General features: G+C 41.5%; 1 protein-coding gene across 1 annotated transcript; it reads right to left on the bottom strand.

Annotated features, from left to right (window-relative positions):
* Window positions 1-278: 278 nt before the first annotated feature.
* kctd7 (potassium channel tetramerization domain containing 7) lies at window positions 279-20,286 on the bottom strand. The gene is made up of 4 exons (XM_043718536.2): window positions 19,805-20,286; window positions 11,432-11,601; window positions 9,967-10,145; window positions 279-3,208 (listed from the first exon to the last, which is right to left on the bottom strand). Exons 1-4 carry the CDS (start codon window positions 19,928-19,930, stop codon window positions 2,832-2,834), a joined length of 852 nt encoding a protein of 283 aa, XP_043574471.1. The 5' UTR covers window positions 19,931-20,286; the 3' UTR covers window positions 279-2,831.
* Window positions 20,287-21,200: the final 914 nt, after the last annotated feature.

Here is a 21,200-nt window from a genome sequence, read left to right as displayed (position 1 = left end):
ACCACACTAGATCAATATGGATTTCACCAGTTTCCTCATTTCCCCTCCCCCACCTTATCCCAGATCCAACTTTCCAACTTGGTACCATCCTCTTGAACTGTCCTTCCTGCCCATTTTCCTTCCCACCTATCTTCTCCACCCTCCTCTCTGACCTGTCACCTTCACCCTCACTTTCATCTACCTATCACATTCCCAGCCCCCTTATCCCCCAGCCCCAGCCCCCTTGGTCCATTTCCTGATGAAGACCTTATGCTCGAAACGTCAACTCTCCTGCTCTTCGGATGCTGCCTGACTGGCTGTGCATTTCCAGCACCACATGCTTCGACTGATCTCCAACATCTACAGTCCTCACTTTCTCCTCGAACATAGACCATAGAACAGTGCAGCACAGTACAGGCCCTTCAGCCCTCAGCGTTGTACAGACCTTTTATTCTATTCTAAGATCAAAGTAACCTATGTAGCCTTCATTTTACTATCATCCATGTCAATATCCAAGAGTCACTTATATGTCCCGAATGTATTTGACACTATCATCACCACTGGCAGTGCATTCCATGCCTTCAGACGTTATGCAGAACCTCCTTAGAAACTGGCTGAATACCAACCATTCCTCCAGTGGTTCTGCTATTATCAGAATTCCCCTGGAATTTCAGAGGCAGAAATTATACTGTCTCAAATGCTGTTAATGGTCTATATGAGAGCAAATTGTGACTGAAAATCCCGCTTATTGGTTACAGAATTAAAACTAGATATATATCTACACATATGAACACTTTTAGACACCCATATTAAACTTTATCTCAAAAGATGCAAAAAGAAAATAATTTCTGTATTTCAAAATCACAGCACCAAACAACTGAAGAGTATTTGTTGTAAATTCGTCTTTTCTATGAATAAATATTTTTTAGCAAAACAGACACTCAGAATTTAAGTATCCTTAAGTGACTGCTATTGAGACCTTCACTCTATTATCATTTTTGGTTTGAAACTGTGAGCTGAAGCTGAGAATCAAACTTTGAACTTCAAGCAGCAGCTTTTGGGAAAGAAGAGACAGCAAACAAATTTGTTTTTGTTTATAGGAACTGGCCTGGAAAGATAATTGTGGGTAATAATTTTCCAGTACCATGACAGACTTTTCAACTGAGATATGTTGCTCAGAGATTGATAGCTGGCTAGATGTTGAATGGGTCACCATGGATTGAGTGATGCTGGCCAGCCAATCAAAACGAATGTTGAAAAAAAAGGGAAACCATAGAGTGAACTGGTTTGCTTGGGGTTTTGGCCAGAAGGCTGTGAAAGCTCATGGACAAAAAGCTGTTTTGAATATTATTCTCTCTAGTTTTATACCCAGTGAAATATTTATTGAAGGTTTTGAGGAAAGAACCTCAATCTGTAGGACACAAGTAAAATTTTCCAGCGGTCTGCAAAAGGTGTTTACATGAATCAGTGACTTAGGAATTCAAGCAATGTACAATGCTATTCAGTGGGTATACAACACATTGTTCAAGGAGTTATGAAGGCCTATTACACACCTTAAAACCATTAACTGGCAAACTACAATTCTTTATTTTACTTTAATTTATCCATTAATTGTGTCTGTCTGTCCAATTGTGGATGAGTGGGCTTGGTGTTTAAAGAAGATTGGGCTTAGATTGTGGATATTAAGTGGATCACCTTGTTGTTTATCTATGTTCTGCTAAAGTTGTATTATTAATAATAAATCAGTAAGGTTTTTGTTTCAGTATACATTTGGTGTCTGATGTCTGCTATTTATAAGGTCTGGTTGGGAACAATTGAGTGATTTTGAGGGTCTTTGGATGTTTTAATTTTACTGTGTTACAAACCCAGGGATATGAAAGCTGATTTGGTTTGGCCTGTCGGCCTTATGTGTCATAACACTGTAACCAGTAAATATAGCAGTCGGATGGGTGGGGAGCTAGCTGAATCAAAATAATTCATTGCTATGTTTTTATTCACGTTTTTGAAATTAGCAAATGATATACTGTATGAAATACTATTGTCTACCATTCCAGAAATTAGGAACTTATGCCTAAAGTGTCCGAGTACAACTTCTAGCAGCTATTCAAATTCTGAGTAAGCTTGAAAATAATTTTTAAAGTGCAACATAGAGTCAAACAATATCAGCTTCAAACATGAAAACCTCAGATATTTACTGTGCTTTCTGGTTACTTAACTTGATCGAGGTCAATGATGAAAATATATTGACCCAAACTATCCCAGTATCTAATCTGTGAAGGTTTAATCATGGAGAGTTGTTGGTACAAGAAATACTATGTAAATGTCAGTTATTAATTTAATTATACACAATAATACAGTAATTACCTGGAGAAATATAAGCAAACGATTTGACTTTTCTGACAGGAGACAAAGAAAAATGCACTAAATGCCCCTAAAGTGACTGTTAAATGCTACTGCACCTTGAGTATGATTACAATCTTATTCATGACAACAAGCTCGATGTTATATTAATCATTCAGACTCATCAGCATGAAAAAGGTTACGCTAAAACTCCAAGTTGAAATGCAGCTTACTAATCTTGCCTTGCTCCAAGATGTTGTGGGCAGCCAGGTGCTTAATATATCTAAGTTTTCTTGCTGTCAATAATAATTTTTTTCAAATCAGACGGTTTAGAGATGTTATAACATAATTCCAAGGCCATACACATATCCGGAGTTCAGACTTGAACTCAGTCCAAAGGTAGGGACAGTACCACTGTGCCACAAGATTATTAATAAAGTAAATTGCAAAACTACTCCCATCATAATGTGATTTCAAATAATTATGAAACTAAAAATTATTAAAAATGTTATTTACCACCAGGTAATCTTGAATTCATAAATTGGGCGTTTGCAGTAGTAACAGTTTATCAGATGCTTATCACAAACACCTATACATTGGTGATCTACTGTAATTCCTCTGTCTGCTAAGTCTGTCACGATGCAGTGAAGAAGGTCGTATACATCAGCAATGGCTTCCCAAGGGCCAAATGATACATCAACTTCACAGTGATGTTCAAAGAGTTTTGTCTCATTCTCACTTCTATCAAAACGTAATGAGTTGTACAGAGGGCGTTCGTATGGTGTAACTGGCATCTCCTCTTTGTAAACACAAATCTTCAACTTTGCAAATCTTGCCTTTCGTTGAATTGCTCTTTGTTTTGCAATATCAATTATTCTTTCCAAATTCTCTGTTAATGAAAGGAAGCAAAAGTGAAAAATACTGAAAACATACAACACAACTTTGGTTAACTGTTTTTTGAAAAATTTAAGGAAGTTTTATCATCAATCCTTATTGGTACGGAAAGAAAGAAAATACATTTCTCATTTTCATTTGCCAAAAAATGGCATTCATTCCCAAGCCGGTGTAACCTTTCACTTCATTCATAATCTTTAGATGCATTACTCACATGATGAGATATAGAGCAACATATTAACTATTTGGGAAATATAATCAGCTTGTCTTCCTGTTACAATACAAATTTTTCAGAAATACTTGTATAACTTAAAATTCTGAATAATATTTAATTCCCATGTTCAAAATTTTAAACGCAAATTTCTTTTTTGCCTTTTACTGCTCCCTGGCCCTTCTAACCGACAAAGAAATCTTTAAACCTTAAGAGTTATCTAAAAACTCACCTAGGCCTCTTCTAAACATCGCTCTTATTAGTGGTTCATGGGCTGTAAGCAACTTGGATATTTTATATCATGGGACCACAGTATTTAATTATTTATGAGACTCCTATTTTTAGCAAGCAGCCTCGAGATCCTAAAAAAACTGTAAGGTACACCTGAATGTAATTTGAAACTCTCGGATTAATCAGCTAATTTTCCAAAGCAAGAACAGTTTCATCACTTTTTTTTTCCAATCTTACAATTTTACATCTATATATTCATAACTGAAGTAGAAATAGATAGTTTTATATATTTTTGCTATGTCTGTTTTCGCATTAAGATTCATATATTTTTATATAGAATCCTTACAGTGTGGAAACAGGCCATTCGGCCCAACAAGTCCACACTGGCTCCCTAAACAGCATCCCACCCAGACTCAACCCCTTACCCTAGCCTTGTAACCCTGCATTTCCCAAAGCTAATCCACCTAGCCTACATATCCCTGGACACTACAGGTCATTTTGAATGGCCAATCCACCTAACCTGCATTTCTTTGCAGTGGGAGGAAACCAGAGCACCCAGAGGAAACCCACACAGACACGGGGTGAATGGACAAACTCCACACAGATCGTCACCCAAGGCTGGAATTGAACCTTGGTCCCTGGCACTGTGAGGCAGCAGCGCTAACCACTGAACCATCATGACACTCCAATATTTAGGGAAAGAATGTCAATTTTAATTCAAAACTCTGAAATGAACCATATTTAAAGGGGAATCATTTGTAACAGAATTTATTGTCCTGTACACAAAATACAATGAATATTTCTCTTCCTTTTGAATAAGTTATGAAGTGAGCATCATGGAGAACAACAGAAGGCTAAATGTTCCCAACTCCTAAATGATATGGGCTGGGGCCAGTCATTTTTATGGTTTTCATGCACAACTCTGATTCATATAGAATTAATTCTCTATTTCAAAACTGTAGTTTACAGCATTCTAGCACCTTTAATTATAATGCAGCTGCCAGGTCACTTGTCCCGGCACCTTCCCCTGCAACCGCAGGAGGTGCAAGACTTGCGCCCACACCTCCCCCCTCACCTCCCTCCAAGGCCCCAAAGGAAACTTCCATATCCGCCACAGATTCACCTGCACCTCCACACATATCATCTATTGCATCCTCTGCACCCGATGTGGCCTCCTCTATATTGGGGAGACAGGCTGCCTACTTGCGGAGCGTTTCAGAGAACACCTCTGGGACACCCGGACCAACCAACCCAATCACCCTGTAGCTCAACATTTCAATTCCCCCTCCCACTCCACCAAGGATATGCAGGTCTTTGGACTCCTCCATCGTCAGACCACAACAAAACGACGGTTGGAGGAAGAACGCCTCATCTTCTGGCTAGGAACCCTCCAACCACAAGGGATGAACTCGGATTTCACCAGTTTCCTCATTTCCCCTCCCCCCACCCTGTCTCAGTCAAATCCATCAAATTCAGCACCGCCTTCCTAACCTGCAATCTTCTTCCCGACCTCTCCGCCCCCACCCCAGTCTGACCTATCACCCTCACCTTGACCTCTTTCCACCTATCACATTTCCGACGCCCCTCCCCCAAGTCCCTCCTCCCTACCTTTTATCTTAGCCTGCTGGACAAACTTTCCTCATTCCTGAAGAAGGGCTTATGCCCGAAACGTCGATTCTCCTGTTCCCTGGATGCTGCCTGACCTGCTGCGCTTTTCCAGCAACACATTTCCAGCTCTGATCTCCAGCATCTGCAGACCTCACTTTCTCCACTTGTCCTAAGGGACAAGTACCCAAGTCCAATCCACTCATGGATTGGACCAGGGTGCATCTGAGGGCTCTTGATTGGCCTCTTAGCACTCACTTACTTTGTGCCTACTTGGATGCTCACTACATCTCAGCCTTCCATGGAATGCTGTGCAGACGGGAAGTGACACAATAATCTGTCCACGGATGGAGATCAGAAGGTCACATCATGCTATCCAGTGAATTCACAACACAACACATTCTTTGTCTGGGAAAAACAAAAAACATAGATGGCCCCTTGACATCAGACTTCCAGTCATCTCATGTCTGACACTTTGTATCCATACCATCCAGAAAGAGGATGCCACTCAATCCTCAGAATCTCTGCTCCAGACAACTGAACAATGCACCGTGGCTATGGGGTGGACGATGAGGATACGGGAGAACTGCAGCATTGTGCCAAGAATGAACCTATGGATATTCTTCAAACAGAACAGCTCCTCTAGTATCATGCAGCACAGAAATATTGGCCAAAGCAACGTGCAGGACTTCTTTGTGAGTCTCGTTCAGTTGAATTAATTGTGTGAAGTCATCTTTCACTGACTGTAAATGTTTTGAAGCTCCTGATGTCAACATCCCCTGCATAATCCCAATTGTGAGCACACCTTATTGCTTTGTTCTTCCAACATGGTTTATTCTGTTTAAATAAAGGTAAGGTGACAGATGGATGGAAATCTTCACAACATCTGATGTCCCCTCATTCAATCATGCTCATATGGGCATTATGTACAGGATAGCTGTCACGAAGATAAAGTGAAACAGATATGGTGCTAACATTGACTCATTTCTCTACCTTCATTCTTGTAGTTACAGCTAAAATGATGGTTGAGTCCTCTGCTCATGATAAAAATTGAACCTATATTTAAACATGTAAGAACGTATTTCAGATATAATGTCATCCATGTGATATATATGATCTCAAAAGGTTTACTTTCCCCTTCCCCTCCATTATGCCCAGGAACAGTTCCAATTTCCGCATCTCGGGTAGAGGTAGCCTGCAGCTCTCTCATGGGGTCTGTTAGCCAGGGGTTTTGGCACACAACCCAGGGGCATTCTGGCGAGATTGTTAAGCTATCTGGTGTGCCCTACTCATTTGCAGGATCACCCTCCTTGGCTTTAACTCCCACATGTTTGAGAGTGAGAGGGTGGGGGTGGTAGTTGAGAGTGGCAGGGTGAGGGTGGTGGTTGAGAGTGATAGGGTGGGGGTAGTGGTTGTGAGTGACAGGGCTGGGTGGTGGTTTAGAGTGGCAAGGTGAGGGTGGTGGTTGAGAGTGGCAGGGTGGGGGCAGTGGTTGAGAGTGACAGGGTGGTGGTTGAGAGTGGCAGGGTGGGGGTAGTGGTTGAGAGTGGCAGGGTGGTGGTTGAGAGTGGCAGGGTTGGGGTGATGGTTGAGAGTGGCAGGGTGGGGATGGTGGTTGAGAGTGGCAGGGTAGTTGTGGTGGTTGAGAGTGGAAAGGTGGGGATGGTGGTTGAGAGTGGCAGGGTAGTGGTGGTGGTTGAGAGTGTCAGGGCAGGGGTGGTGGTTGAGAGTGGCAGGTGGGAGATGGTGGTTGAGAGTGGCGGGGGTTGGTGGTTAAGAGTAGCAGGGCACGGGTGATGGTTGAGAGTGGCAGGGTGGGGGTAGTGGTTGTGAGTGGCAGGGTGGGGGGGTGGTGGTTGTGAGTGGTAGGATGGGGGTGGTAGTTGAGAGTGGCAGGGTGGTGGTTGTAAGTGGCAGGATGGTGGTAGTGGCTGAGAGTGCAGGGCAGGGGTGGTGGCCCTTGGTACCTGTGGAAAGTCCTGAGAATCTTCTGGAGGATGTGTATGTGGTTCCCTCTCTGGCTGGTCCCATCCTTTCTCTGTGTGAGAAAGTGGAACCTGGAGAAAGGGAAAATTCTTCACAACCCTCTCGCCTGCTGTTAGTCCTGAGCACCAATGGCTAAAGAGTTGGAGTGAGGGTCTGTATTCATATCCAGCAGACACTAACTCTCCATGGTAGCTGTCAACTGGTCCATGGAGGCAGCCAGACATTCACATGCCAGAGGCAACCTGGTACAGATAACATTGGAGGTTTCCACCAACCTTGAAGTCAGTTTGCCCACTTCCTCCAACAAACGGTCTGATGCTCCTGTTCAGCTTGGGCATTTGGATGAAATTGTGACTGACCAACATGATAGAGTCCTCTCCTGGCTCAGGCTAATCAGATGCCTCGTCTCTGACAGTCCTCTAAGTGCCAGTGGCCTGTGGTGTTTGTTGCTCGAACCAGCTGCAGAGATGTGACAGTGGTGTGCCCACCAAAATGTACTCTCAACTGTATTCTTCTAAAGCATGTGGTGAGGTGTCAAAATGTGAGCTGATGAGGCAGCCTTGATGGAAGATACTGCGGGGAAATCTGTGGCTTCTTCCTCAAAATGTGGAGGATATGAAATTTGGAGGGGCTGCTGTCTTCAGGGAACAGACAGCACAGATGTCACAGAAGATGAGAGTGAGAGAAAGAGTTGTAAAATTGGGGTGGAGATTAGGGCATGCTGAGAGTACATTCTAAGCGCTGGTAATGGGGAGGAGCACAGTACTCGGCAATGAATGTAATTTGGTTGCCGGGGGATGGAGGTCTCAGCATCTCCACAAGAGTGGTCCTGGCCGTCTCCCTCTAAAGACAGGTTTCTCTTCTTGTTTTGGGTAAGGAACCCCATTGTCCATCTTGGCTCCTCTGGCTCCACTATGGGCAGTTCTCTCCAGAATTGAGACAAAGGGAGGGATTGAGTGAGATGAAAGTGACTGACTCAGCTGTTAGTGCTGAGGAAGGTGGGGGGGGGGGGGGGGGGGGGTGTCCTGAGTGAGTTAGTAGGCAGCACAGAGAGTTATGCAGGTCTAGCAATGTGTCAGGATACAGGGATGAGCATAAGTGAGGGAAGATATTGCACTTAATTTCGAAAGGGGTAGAGCATCCACCCCAATGAGAGGTAGGTGCAGTTAGCACAGTTAATGGGATGTGAGGTAGCAGGGAGGTGGTGGTGACATATACCCTCATTGAGCACAGAAAGTCATTCATCCTAGTTCTTGGTGCTCAATGCAGACTGTGGAGCATGCACTGACCAAGGTGGCAACTAGGTCGGCTGAGTGAGGTACCATTGCCTCCTCTGGCAGCCCTGAGGATGGTCCTCCTCGTAACCCTGTTCACCAGGGCATCCAGTTCACTGTTGATATAGCACAATTTTAACCTGCCTCTATCAGCCATCTCTGGGGCAATTCATCACAATGGGAATGAGTGGGAGAGCTCCTGAATGACAGCACTTGACCTGGTGTACACTGTAGTTTAATTATGGCACTAGCAGCAGTGGTCTGTGGGCATTCACATTGGTGTGAGCTGGGCACTGTACAGGAGTGCTGCAAGCTGTGGAGAATTACATGAGATAACGTGTTAGAGTTCATGACAGGAAACCCTCCATGAAACCCCCCAAAATTGACACTTAGCCAATCTTTGGTAAAATTCAGCTCATGTTAAGTGAAATGTGATGGCACTCAGATTGACAACCATGAAGAACAGAGTCTTGAGAACGGTGCTGGGTAAAGTGTCATTAGTGAGATCTGAACTCAGAAAGAGCCACAGCAGTGAAGCTGTTATTAAGGGTGAACAATGGTAGTAGTGACAAGAGTGCCCAGGCAAAATTGGTATGAGGTAGTAAGTATTGGCACGAGTACCAGTGAGGTAATTACCAGGCAAAGTGCCAAATTTTTAAAAATACTTCAATTACTCAACAAGTGGTCTGAAAGTGCACAGCAAACAGTCACACGTCTTGCACAGGGTAAAATAAAACATGGAAAACTGCTGTGATGATAGGGCAGGCTCAGAAGATATAGTCAACTACAGAAGAATTTCAGAGACAATCAACAAAGACCAATTAGTAAATGTGGTGAGAAGATTAAATGTTGGTCTAAAAGTAGCAGTGACACTGCATTATCTTTCCAAAATAGCAGTTAGAGCAGAGATGTTAAGAAGGAAAGTAATTGACATTGAATTTCATTTTACAATAACCTTCTTCTTAAATGCTTAAACTGGCCTTGATAAATCCCATTTTACATAAATGAAGAATTCAATGAAGTACATACATCTGCATAATTTTATATAAGTGACTGCACTGTACTCTGAACTAAAAAGTCCTTTTGATGTGATCAGTATACATTAAAGAGGATTAAAGCTAAAATGGAAGAGCATTATCCTGCATCAATAAGCTAATACACTGTTGCAAAAACAAATAGATCCAAATTTCCTTTCATGATCCTCCAAATATTGAGAGCAGCCAAAGGAAGTAATAAATACAAATAAGACATCACCTCAAATACACAGACATCAACTTGTATACTTCAGCTGGCTTCAAAAATATTTCACATTTGTATAATTAAAAACAAAAGAAACAGGAGTTGGTCACTTACCCCTCAGGCCTAATCTAACTTTCATCAAGATCAACCCTTATCTGCAATCTAGTGCAGTCTTTTAAAGAGAAATATCTGCAAAGACAGCGTTACCTTTGTAATAAGGCAGCAAGTCCAAAAATGCCTTTCTCACTTTTTCACTAGCCAAAGGCTGTAGTTCATCCAGACACTCAAGAAGTGGTCCAATAGAGTAATATTGTGCTTCTTTGTAAACTGTTCTCACTCGCTCACGAGGTGGCAGGTCATCATTTCGTAAAAAATTCAAAATGTCTCTGAATACAGAAGAAAGGTAATGTATTAACCCAGGATGTGTTAATGGCTACATCAGTGTCAAATTCTTGGCAGATGTTAATTAGTTTACATATTCTCACAAATTAAGTATCATGTTGGTGTGAAATGTGGTTCAAAGAATAAAATGTTCATAACTGAAAAATATTTCTAAACATAAGTATTTCCATGGACCCCAGCTGCTTTCATCCAACTCATTCAAATAGCTGCTCTTTCTATATGTGATTAGTATGTATGCCATATGAAGAGGAGCGGGCCATTCAAACTCTCAAACCAGTTCTGCCATTCAGTTAGGGTTGCTGTGCACATCATGGTCTTACCCAACAAACAACTTCACTTTCAAAATTTCAATTGATCCAGAATTCACAGAATATTCAAAGAAGAAGCTTCAGGTGATAGTACCTGGGAAAAAATGTGTTCCAATTTCATTTCCTAGCTCTAATTGTAAGGGTATATGCCCTTGTTTTTATTTCTCCAATCAGAGGAAATAGTTTCTCTATAGTATGGATTTAGTATTTTAAACATTATTTAGATCACATCTCAACGTCAAGGAATTCAAGCCAATTTTATGCAATATTTTCTCAACTTAATTCTGTAAGTCCTAGTTTAATTCTATGTTTTCAGACTATACCCCTTCCAAAGTTAGTATAGCAATCCTGAAATGCAGTACACAAGACTAAATGCAATCCTTCAGATGAGATCTGACTAAGACACTGTACAACAGATCCGTAATTCCTCTACTTTCCGCATACTAACTGACTGCATGGGCATTATAATAAAGGCTGGCTCTACTCTTACTGAGCATCCTTTTGCAAATATTTTCCAACAAGTCTCAGTGAATCTGATGAGGAGAAAGAACTCTGCCTGATTTACCTTTCCCCCTTAACTTACTGAAATTAATTGTAGCACCTTTGCTGGCACCCCAGTTAGGATTAGCTGGTTCAATAACAACCACAGAAATTAATGACACCTTTAACATTTGGGTGACTCAACAACACAGCATTCAGTGCATTTAGCAAAAGAACTGTCACAGGAATTACCAACTAACATTTCTAGTTATCGTCATTGTAAATAATACCACTAACAAATCTTTTTAAATGTAATTTAGTTTATATTTAGTGTACATTGCTACAACATTCTGTACCAAGTTCAATTCAGCTTGTTTAGTTATTTGAATTTGCCCTTTTTAAACTGAATACGTCAAGCAAATATTACAGTGGGAAGAGTTCTTCTTTAATGAAGTAGAAACAATCATGATATTATTACCTACCCAAAGTAGGTCCCATCTCTGTCAATAAAGAAACGTCCCTCTGAATCAGTAGGAATATGATGCCGGCCACTGAACATTGCTGCCAGCATAGTATCTTCATAACGCCTCAAAGTGGATAGTCTTGTCGTGAAATACATGCCTCCTACATTCAGTGGAACAACCTCTGGGAACTACAGAGGCAAAGATTAAGACTGTTGGAAAACACTTTAACAATCCTAACAGATTGTTTTTGAGCTACCACATATTATATTTGTTGTTTATTGATTATTATGATTATTTCTATAAAGGGACAAGACCTATTATCAAGTAGAAGAGAAAATTACATTTTCATCTGTTGCGGAATAAGCAATATATTCAAACTATCCATTCATCTGCTATACTTCGTAACATAGCTGGCTCCATACAGCACACTTTGTCTGATATAACACCACCTTGCTTACAAAGGCAACAGAAAAATAATGCAATTTTGAACTAAGCTCAAATATTGTTGATCGACACACAAACAACACGACACACTAACTGACGTATCTTAAAGGCTTTCAAATAGTAAAAGGAAAATAAAGGGGCAAACCTGCAGGTGAATGACAGGCGTATACAGATTTATAGAATGGGGATACTAAATCACATTAATGGCTCAGTTATTGATTAGGATTTTTTTTAAGTGAAGGTAAAAGAGAGTGAGGACTTTCTGAAATGTGTTCAGGAGAACTTCCATGACCAGTATGTTTTCAATCCAACTGGGAAAAAGCCATTGCTGGATCTGATGCTGGCAAATGAGGTGGACAAGGAACTCCTTGTCAGAGCATTTGGTGATATTTGAGGAAGAGATGCTTCAGGTACCAACTAAATACATTTCAATAAACAAAAAGGGACAGTTTGAACAAAACCAGGGCTCTTGGATGCAGTAGAGTTATAAAACACGAATGAAACAAGAAAAGACAATGTATAATGCACATCTGATAAATTCTCTGCAGTCTCTAGTGAAGACCAGCAAAGAGAGAATATAAGTACAGAATAGCATGTAATATTTCAAGAAACCCAAACACTTTCTACCAGCTTGAAAATAAGAGGTGGAATGGGCACCACTGGGGATAAATTGATTGATGCATACTTAGAGGTGTATGGCATTGAATACTTTTTAAGTACTATGTATTCATTTTTACTGAGGACACAGACGCTTATATAATATTGACAGAGGCAGAGCTTGTAGAGGTAATGGATATGGTGAAAATAGTTACGCTGATGTACTGGAAAGGCTGCATATGCTTGATGTAGATAAGGCATCAGCCTTCATGAGCGGAAGGACGCAACTCCAATATGACAAGTTTAGACAGACAACATTCTGTAATAAATACAGACAAATGAAATCATAAAGGAAACGCTGCCAGGAAGTGTACACAGGCAAAAGCTTTTTAAAAGTTTTATATAGAATTTTAAAATAATTTCAACACATTTCAATAATTCCTGTTTTGTTCATTCTCAGTTTAATTCTCTGCCTTCTCATCACATTTCTATTTTTTTAATAAATAAGCTCAAATATTGTTCTGTATTTCACAAAGCTTAATGGAAAAGTCTTCAAAATTGCCCATTTTCTATTCTCAAATTATATCCTCGTTCCTGAATGAGTTACCTGGATTGACCCCCATCACAGAGTTGTTGCAGCACAAAAGGAAGCCATTCAGTCTATCATGCTTGCCCTGGCTATTCAAAAGAACTCATTACCTAGTGCTAATCTTCTGCTTTCTACCCATAGCTTTGCACATATTTCAATCCAAAGAATTATCCACTGTCCTCTTTTACGCCTTAATTTATCTTGCCTCCACCAAATCTCTACCAAATGTCCTCTCAGCTGTCTTCTCTTCAAGGACATCGCCTCTGCACACTCTCCAAAGCATTCACCTTTTTATGATAATGCCCAGGACTGTGTACAGTACTCCAGCTGAGGTTTATCAAGTGTTTTACATAAATTCAACATGACCGTGCTCTTGTACTCGACGCCATTGTTAATAAAGCCGAGGACACTGTCATAACCTTAACAACCTCAAACACTACATTCTGGTGAGATTCCCCATAACATTGGGGATAGTTAAATTTCAAATTTAGGAAAATATTAATGTTGGAGATCCTAACTTCAGTAAACACAGTAGAACTGTTGTACCTATGGAAAAATGGAAATGCACCTTTGAATTTTGAAATCTGTCGCTAACTCTTGTTCCACTCTTGTACAACTTCCACCCGCCCTCAAATTCATTTGGTCCATCTCGGACACTTCCCCCTCCTTTCATGACCATATCATTTACATCTCTGGTGAAAGTCTCCAGACGGACTTCTACAACAAACCTACAGACTCCCATAAACACCTGGACTACACCTCCTCACACAGTATCCTGCAAGACCTCCATCCCATTCTCCCAATTCCTCTGTCTCTGCCGTATCTGCTCGGATGAGGAGACTTTCCACTTGCAAGCATCCCAGATGTCCACTTATTTTTAACAACGGGCTTTTCCACCCTCCCTCATTCAGACAGCCTTCCACCACACCACCTCCATTTCCTGCTCCACCACTCTAAACACCGCCTCTCCCAATAAAGACAGAGCCCCCTTATCCACACCTACCACCCCACCAGTCCCTACATGCAACGTATTATCCTCAAACACTTCTGCCAATTCCAAATAGACCCCATCACCAAGAACATCTTCCCCTGCCCACCCGTCTCTGCCTTCTGCAAAGACCATTCCCTCTGACAGTCCTTGGTTTACATCACCCCTGTCACTGAACCACCAAGTACCTTCCTGTGCAACCGGAAAAAATGCAAAAACTGCCAGTACACCACCCCCCTCACCTCCATGCAGGGACCCAAACAGTCCTTCCAGGTGAGACAGAGGTTCACCTGCCTCTCTTCCAACCTAGTTTACTGCATCAGGTGCTCCCGATGTGGTCTTCTCTACATCAGGGAGACCGAACATAAACTCAGGGAGTTGCTCACCAGCATCACAGCCATGTCTGCAGGGGCTGACTGGGCCTCCCAGTCATCGACCATTTCGATTCCCTCAACCACTCTCTTTCTGACATGACCATCCTTCTCTATTGCCAAAACAAACCACAGCTCCTATTGGAAGAACAACACCTTATCTTCTGCCTGAGCACCCTACAGCCCGGAGGACTCAACATTGAGTTCTTTGATTTCAAATAATCTCCTGCCCTATCCCCCAACTCCCTTCTCAGCACCTCCCCCTCCCTTCCACCAACCAGATTCATTCCCCCCATTGACCAACCAGGCCGTACCCTCTAACTGTCTTCACCGATCACCACCCTGTCCCCGCCACCCCCTTTATCTGCAGCTCCCCCACACCCACCCCCAGTCCTGAAAAGGGTTACACATGAAACATCGATTTCTCCACCTCCTGATGCTGCCTGGCTTGCTGCGTTCTTCCAGCTTCCTGCCTGTCTGCTTTGGATTCCAGCATTTGCAGTTTTTTTTGTTGCTAACTCTTGTTACCGGTGTTGTAACTTCACAAGAGTAATTGTACCTTCATAGATTATAGTAACTAATGTTACATATAAATGTTCTAGAAGAGCATTTTTTTATACAGAGGAAAATAGGAATGGGATTAAGGCAATCAGATCAAAACAATTCCACTACTTGATTAGATTTGTGTCTTGACTTCACATATCCACCTTTTCTAACTGTTAAGATCTTTGCCCCAAAACTTCATCAATCTTGTATTTTAGAATGTGAATTGGTGCTGCAAGGCTCCAAGACCAATAAATCCTTCCTGAAGTGTATTCTCTTAACTAAATACACGACACCACACTCAAACTCCACATAGCTGTAACCTAACTTCCATCCTTTTGTATCCAGCTCCTTTCAGCCAAAGGCCTAGGTTATAAGTACCTTTTTCATTCTAGCTTGTAAATGCCCAATTGGTTTCAAAGATTTTTGTACTTGGACCCCTAAATCTGTCTAATGCTTCACAGTTCCTAGCTTCTCATCATTTGCAAAATATTTTGATTGACTTTCGTGCATACACAAGTGCATGACTTCACATTTTCCAACAGTGAATTCCATCTGCCACCATTGCAGTCACTAATTTAATCCTCACACACTTATATGTCCTTTAACAACTTTCGGGTCCCATCTGTGATATTTATTATGTCATTTAATGTAGTGATTTTTGCAAATGTGGATATCTGGCTCTCTATTCCTTCATTCAAGTCATTTATAAATGTAGTGCAAAAGCTGAGTCCTAAGTACAGATCCCCGCTGGACATGTCTAGTTATATCCTGCTAATTTGAGCACATGCCCATTATTCCTTGTTCTATTTCCTACATCATAGCCAATTCCCGATTCACTGAAAGAGCTGGCTTCTGATCTGATACACTCATTTTTACAAACAGTCATTTGCAGAATCTTTTCAATTGCTTTCTGAAATTCCATATATACATTAGTTATAAATATTTCCTTATTTACCTTGCTACAACATTTATATGTCAAAACAATCAACCATGCTTCTCAAAATGACTTCTGTCTTGTAAACCTATGCTGACTCTTTCTGATTAGTTGATATTTGTTCAATAGTTCAGTAACTCTGTCCTGAATACCAGGTTCTAATAACTTTCCCATCACAGCTATTAGGCTAGTTGGACCATAATTTCCTGTTTTGTCACTCCTACTCTCCAGGAATAATGACATGACACTGACTAGATCCAAGTTATCAATCCCTGAATCAAGCAAGTTTTCGAATGTCACAATGTCGGCGCCTATAATTTCCTTGTATACTTCATTTAATATCAATTATTTTCGATATAGAACATATTGCAACAGTGAATGTTTGCTTAGAATTTATACAATTTATAGCATAAGTTCTGGAAAAATGTAACTAATAACACATTTTTCCTCAACTCATGAAGTGTCACAACCTAATATGGAGAAATCACTAACATCACAGAAACGTATTAAAACATTTGCTTTTTTCACATAAAGCTGATGATTATCATTATCACAGCAGACTGAAAATCTAATCAGTTCAGGGTCAGAGTCAGAAATCTGCAGCACAGAAAATGGTCTATCAGCCCATCGCATCTGCACTGGTCGAAACAATGACCTAACTATTCTAATCCCATTTTTCAGCACTTCGCCCATGGACTTGTATGCCACAACATTGAAAGCGCACATCTAGAGTCATAGAGTCATACAGCATGGAAACTGACCCCTCAGTTTAACCAATCCATGCCGGCCATAATCTCAGACTAAACCAGTACCACCTGCCTGCAATTGGCCTACATCCCTCCAAATATTTCTTATTCACGTACCTATCTCAATTTCTTTTAGACTTTGTAACTGTACCCACATCCATCAGTTCCTGTGGAAGTTCAATCCACACACTAACCACTCTCTGCATAAAAAAATGCCCCCCCATATCTTTTTAAAATCTTTCTCCTCTCACTTTAAAAATGTCTCCTAGTCTTAATGTTCCCCACCCTAGGGAAAAGAGACCTGCTATTCACCTTATCTATACCCCTCATGATTTTGTAAACCCTCTATTAGGTCACCTCTCAACCTCCTACACTCCAGTGAAAAAAGTCCCAGCCTATCCAGTCTCTCTTTACAACTCAAACCTTCCATTTCACACAACATCTTGGTAAACCTCTTCTGAAACCTCTCCAGCTTAATAATATTCTTCCTATAACAGGGCAACCTGAACTGGACACATTAATCTGTGAGAGGCCTCACCAGTGTCCTGTGTGATCTTAACATGACATCCCAATTCCTATACTCAAAAGGTCTGAGCAATGAAGGCAAGTGTGCTAAAACCTTCATAACCACCCTATCTATGTGTGATGCAAACTTCAGATTACTATGTACCTGAGCCCCAGATCCCTCTGTTCTACAACACTACCAAGGCCTTACTTTTAATTGTATAAATTTTGTCTTTGTTTATTTTTAAAAATCCAATACCTAGCATTTATCTAAATTAAACTCCATCTGCCACTCTTCACTCCAATGACTTAATTGATCAAGATCTCTTTGTAATCTTTGATAACCTTCTTCACTGTCTACTATACCACCAATCTTGGTATCACCCACAAACTTACTAACCATGTTTTCTATATTCTCATTTGAATCATTTATATAAAATGACAAACAAAAGTGGACCCAGCACTGATTCCTGTGGAACACTATTGGTCACAGGCCTCCAGTCCCAAAAAACAACCATCCACCATTACTCTTTGTCTCCTATCATTAAACCAATTATATACCCAATTGGCAAGTTCACACTGAATCCTATATGATCTAACTTTATTAATTAGTCTGCCATGCGCAACCTTGTCAAAGGCTTTACTAAAATCCAAGTAAACAATGTGCTACTGCTCCGCCCTCAATCTGCTTGGTCACTTCCTCAAAAAACCTCAATTACAATTGTTAAACACAATTTCCCTCACACAAAACCATGCTGACTATCCCTAATCATTCCTTGCCTCTCCAAATGTATATAAATCCTAATCTTTCAGAATCATCTCCAACAACTTATCCACCACTGAAGTCAGGCTCACAGGTCTATAGTTAGTAGGCTTCTCCTTACATTCCCTTCTTACACAAAGGCATAACATTAGCCACTCTCCAGTCTTTCAGTATCTCATGTATTTACGGATAAAACAAATATTTCTGCAAGGGGTGCCACAATTTCATCTGTAACTTCCCACAAAGTCCAAGCATTCTCTAGATCAGGTCCCAGAGATTTATCCACTTTTGCATTTTCTAAGACCTCCAGCATTACCTCTTCTATAATGTGAACTATTTTCAAAACATCAATATTTATTTCTCCACAGTAAACACTGACATGAAATATTCATTAAACATATCTCCCATCTCCAGAGTTCAATACATAGACAATCTCTTTGATCTTTAAGGGGTTCTCCTCTCTCTAGTTGTTATCTTGCTGTTAATGTACTTGTAAAATCTCTTAGCCTTGGCAAATAAAGTGAAGGATAATGCAATCTCATGTCCTCTCTTTGCCTTCCTGATTAAGAATGCCTAAATACTTATTAAATGTTGCGAGAGTTTTTACCTCTACCACCCTTACCATCAGTGAGCTCCAGACTCCCAACACTCTCTGGGTGATAAAGCCTTTTTCCTCCCATCTCCTCTAAATGTCCTTCCCTTAAATCTATGCCCCCGGTCACGGATTCCTCCAAGGGGAAAAGTTTCTTCTTGTCTACCCTATATTTGCCCTTCATAATTTTACACATCTCAATCATGTCCCATCTCAATCTTCTCTGCTTTAAGGATACCAACCCCAGTCTATCAATCACTCTTCATATCAACTCTCCAGCCCAAACAACATCATGGTGAATCCCCTCTGCACCCTTTCCAGTGCTATCATCCCTCCTATACAGTTATGTGAATTCCAGAATTACACAAATGTTCCCATTGTGGCATAACCAATGTTTTATACCCTCCAGTATTATCTCCCTGCTCCTAAACTCTATGCCTTGGCTAATATAGGCAACTCTCCACACATTTTCTTAACCACCTGACCTGATATCTACATAAACACGAAAGGTCCCTCTGCTCCTTGCTGCTTCCCAGTGTGCGAGTTCATCATGTATTCCCTTGCCTTGTTTGTCTTGCCCAAGTGTATCACCTCACATTCATCCAGATTGAATTCCATTTGACACTGATCAGCCTATCTGACTAGTCATTCTCTATCCGTCTGTAATTGAATGCTATTCTTCTACTTACCATCTCAACAATTTTTGAACTTACTGATCAAGCCTCCTATATTCAATTGAGAAGTTTTGTATTTGAACTTGTGTTTCCCTGGCATTTCTCTACCACCACCCTCCAGCCCCCACATATGATTCTAAATTTACAATTTAACTTCAACAATGGTTGAAAAGTAAGATTCATTAACATAGCTCGGGATAATTTGCTGGAAAACTTTTTAAAAACTTTAATAATTTTAACTGAAATATTCACAGTCACCACATGATACAACAGTTGCAGAAGGATAACAGATATTTAGCAATCCAATTTCAGGTCAAACAGAGCTGATGTCGACAATAAAGATTAAGATTGACAGCGGGCTTATCCAATGATGAGGGTAGCATTGCCGAACTGTTTTTACCCAAGAGGAACGAGGAGGTAACTGGGCCAGTAAGAAACGGGCTTTCTGTTAACAGCATGGAGGTAGCTGCTATTTGTGTGAAACGTCTTCTCCAAATGGAGCCTGATCCACTCTGGACGAATGTGGATAATTAGAGAGATATCCATTCATTGGTAAAACCTCAGCACTGAAAGAATGCAGGTCAGTGCAGTCAGCGCAAAAACCACCAGAACCGCAGCTTCTACAATGCAGCATCGTCCTCACCTCTTGCACGGTCAGGGTATTCGTAGGTCGGTTGGCAGCTGGCTTCCTAACGCCGTCTACTGAATCGGAGCCTGACATTGTATCATCCGACTGTTCGCTTCCCTTCTCTTCTGAAATAACCACCATCACTCTCGCCTTGTGCAGTGTGTATGTGCAAAAAACTGCTGCTGCAAAAAGTAAGGAGGGAGAGAATTACTTCCTAAAGGCTGCAGCTCATCTTGCGACGCTCCACCTCCTCTGTGCCCACATCGATGGTGTTGGCGGCTGCCGGCTGTATCCGCGGTTTCTTATCTGCACCATGAAGCTGTTTGCTGTGGAATCCCTGTCATCATACATCCTCAACGCGCAGACGTAGCCTCGCCCTCTGATCAGGCTGTGTTTCATGTACTACCCTGGGAAGAAGCTCAGAGTCATTCTGGGGCACGTCGCAGGAATCTCGCACTGCAATATTGTCAATAATATACAGTTGATCCTTTAACTGCCTGTCCCCAAACCTATTCCATTCCAACTCTTCACCATTGTCTCTTTTTCTTTGGTAATGCTGGTGTAGAGATACAGATCAGTCTGGGGGAATTAAACACACAATTCTAGTTATATACTGTACATTGCCAGATATTTGTTAAGGCAGCACAGACTGAAATCTCATATTCCATGGGATTTGCCCTGGAAGATGAAGAAACCAGTCGCTTGCAACTCTCAGGAAGAGTCCATAAATGTTGGAAAAATTGGATGGTTTCACTGCGATTAACCCTGTAAAAGTTAGATGATTAAAAGTTTAGTTGAACTCCTGGATAATTATTAAGCTGAAGCTCCCCCACAGACACCCAGCTACACCTCTCCTGATCTCTCTCATACCCCTGACAACCCCAATCACACTCTCCCAAAACCAACATAACTCCACGCCGTCCTGATACTGCCCACTGCTCGCCTGAATTCCTGCCAATACTGAACACTCCCCCCCCCCCCCCCCCCCCCACCCCATCACTGCCAAACCCAATACACTCAGGCTACCTTAAGCAGTCTATCTAATCCCACACCTACGTACTTACATTATCACTGCAGCTGTGCTGGACATTAAATCACAAAGTCAAAAAGTGTGGCCCTGGAAAAGCACAGCAGGTCAGGGAACATCTGAGGTACAGGAGAGTAGACGTTTCGGGCATAAGTCCTTCATCAGGAATGTGGGGGGGAAAGGGATGAGAGATAAATAAGATGGTGAGGGTGGGGCTGGGGGGAGGTAGCCAGGAAAGCAATATGTGGATGCAGGTGGAGGAGTGATTATAATTGGTCAGTGGGGAGGGCAGAGCAGATAGGTGAGAAGGAAGATGGACAGGTAGATCAGGTCAACAGGGTGGTGCTGAGTTGGAGAGTAGGATCTGGGATGAGGTGGGGAGGG

The sequence above is a fragment of the Chiloscyllium plagiosum genome, unplaced genomic scaffold (assembly GCF_037043375.1).
Source record: "Chiloscyllium plagiosum isolate Xiang-an unplaced genomic scaffold, Cpla_swu_hap1 HiC_scaffold_31, whole genome shotgun sequence".
NCBI lineage: Eukaryota > Metazoa > Chordata > Chondrichthyes > Orectolobiformes > Hemiscylliidae > Chiloscyllium > Chiloscyllium plagiosum.
The sequence above is the reverse complement of the archived record's forward strand: the minus strand, read 5'-3'. Positions and strand labels throughout refer to the sequence as shown.

Excerpts from the sequence above, each read along its gene's own strand:
- kctd7 (XM_043718536.2), bottom strand. The coding sequence starts at position 19,930 with ATGGTGGTTATTTCAGAAGAGAAGGGAAGCGAACAGTCGGATGATACA. Across the intron at positions 10,146-11,431 it reads AGAGATGGGACCTACTTTGG|AGACATTTTGAATTTTTTAC; the intron begins GTAGGTAATAAT and ends TTCTGTATTCAG. Across the intron at positions 3,209-9,966 it reads CTTGCTGCCTTATTACAAAG|AGAATTTGGAAAGAATAATT; the intron begins GTAACGCTGTCT and ends TTTCATTAACAG.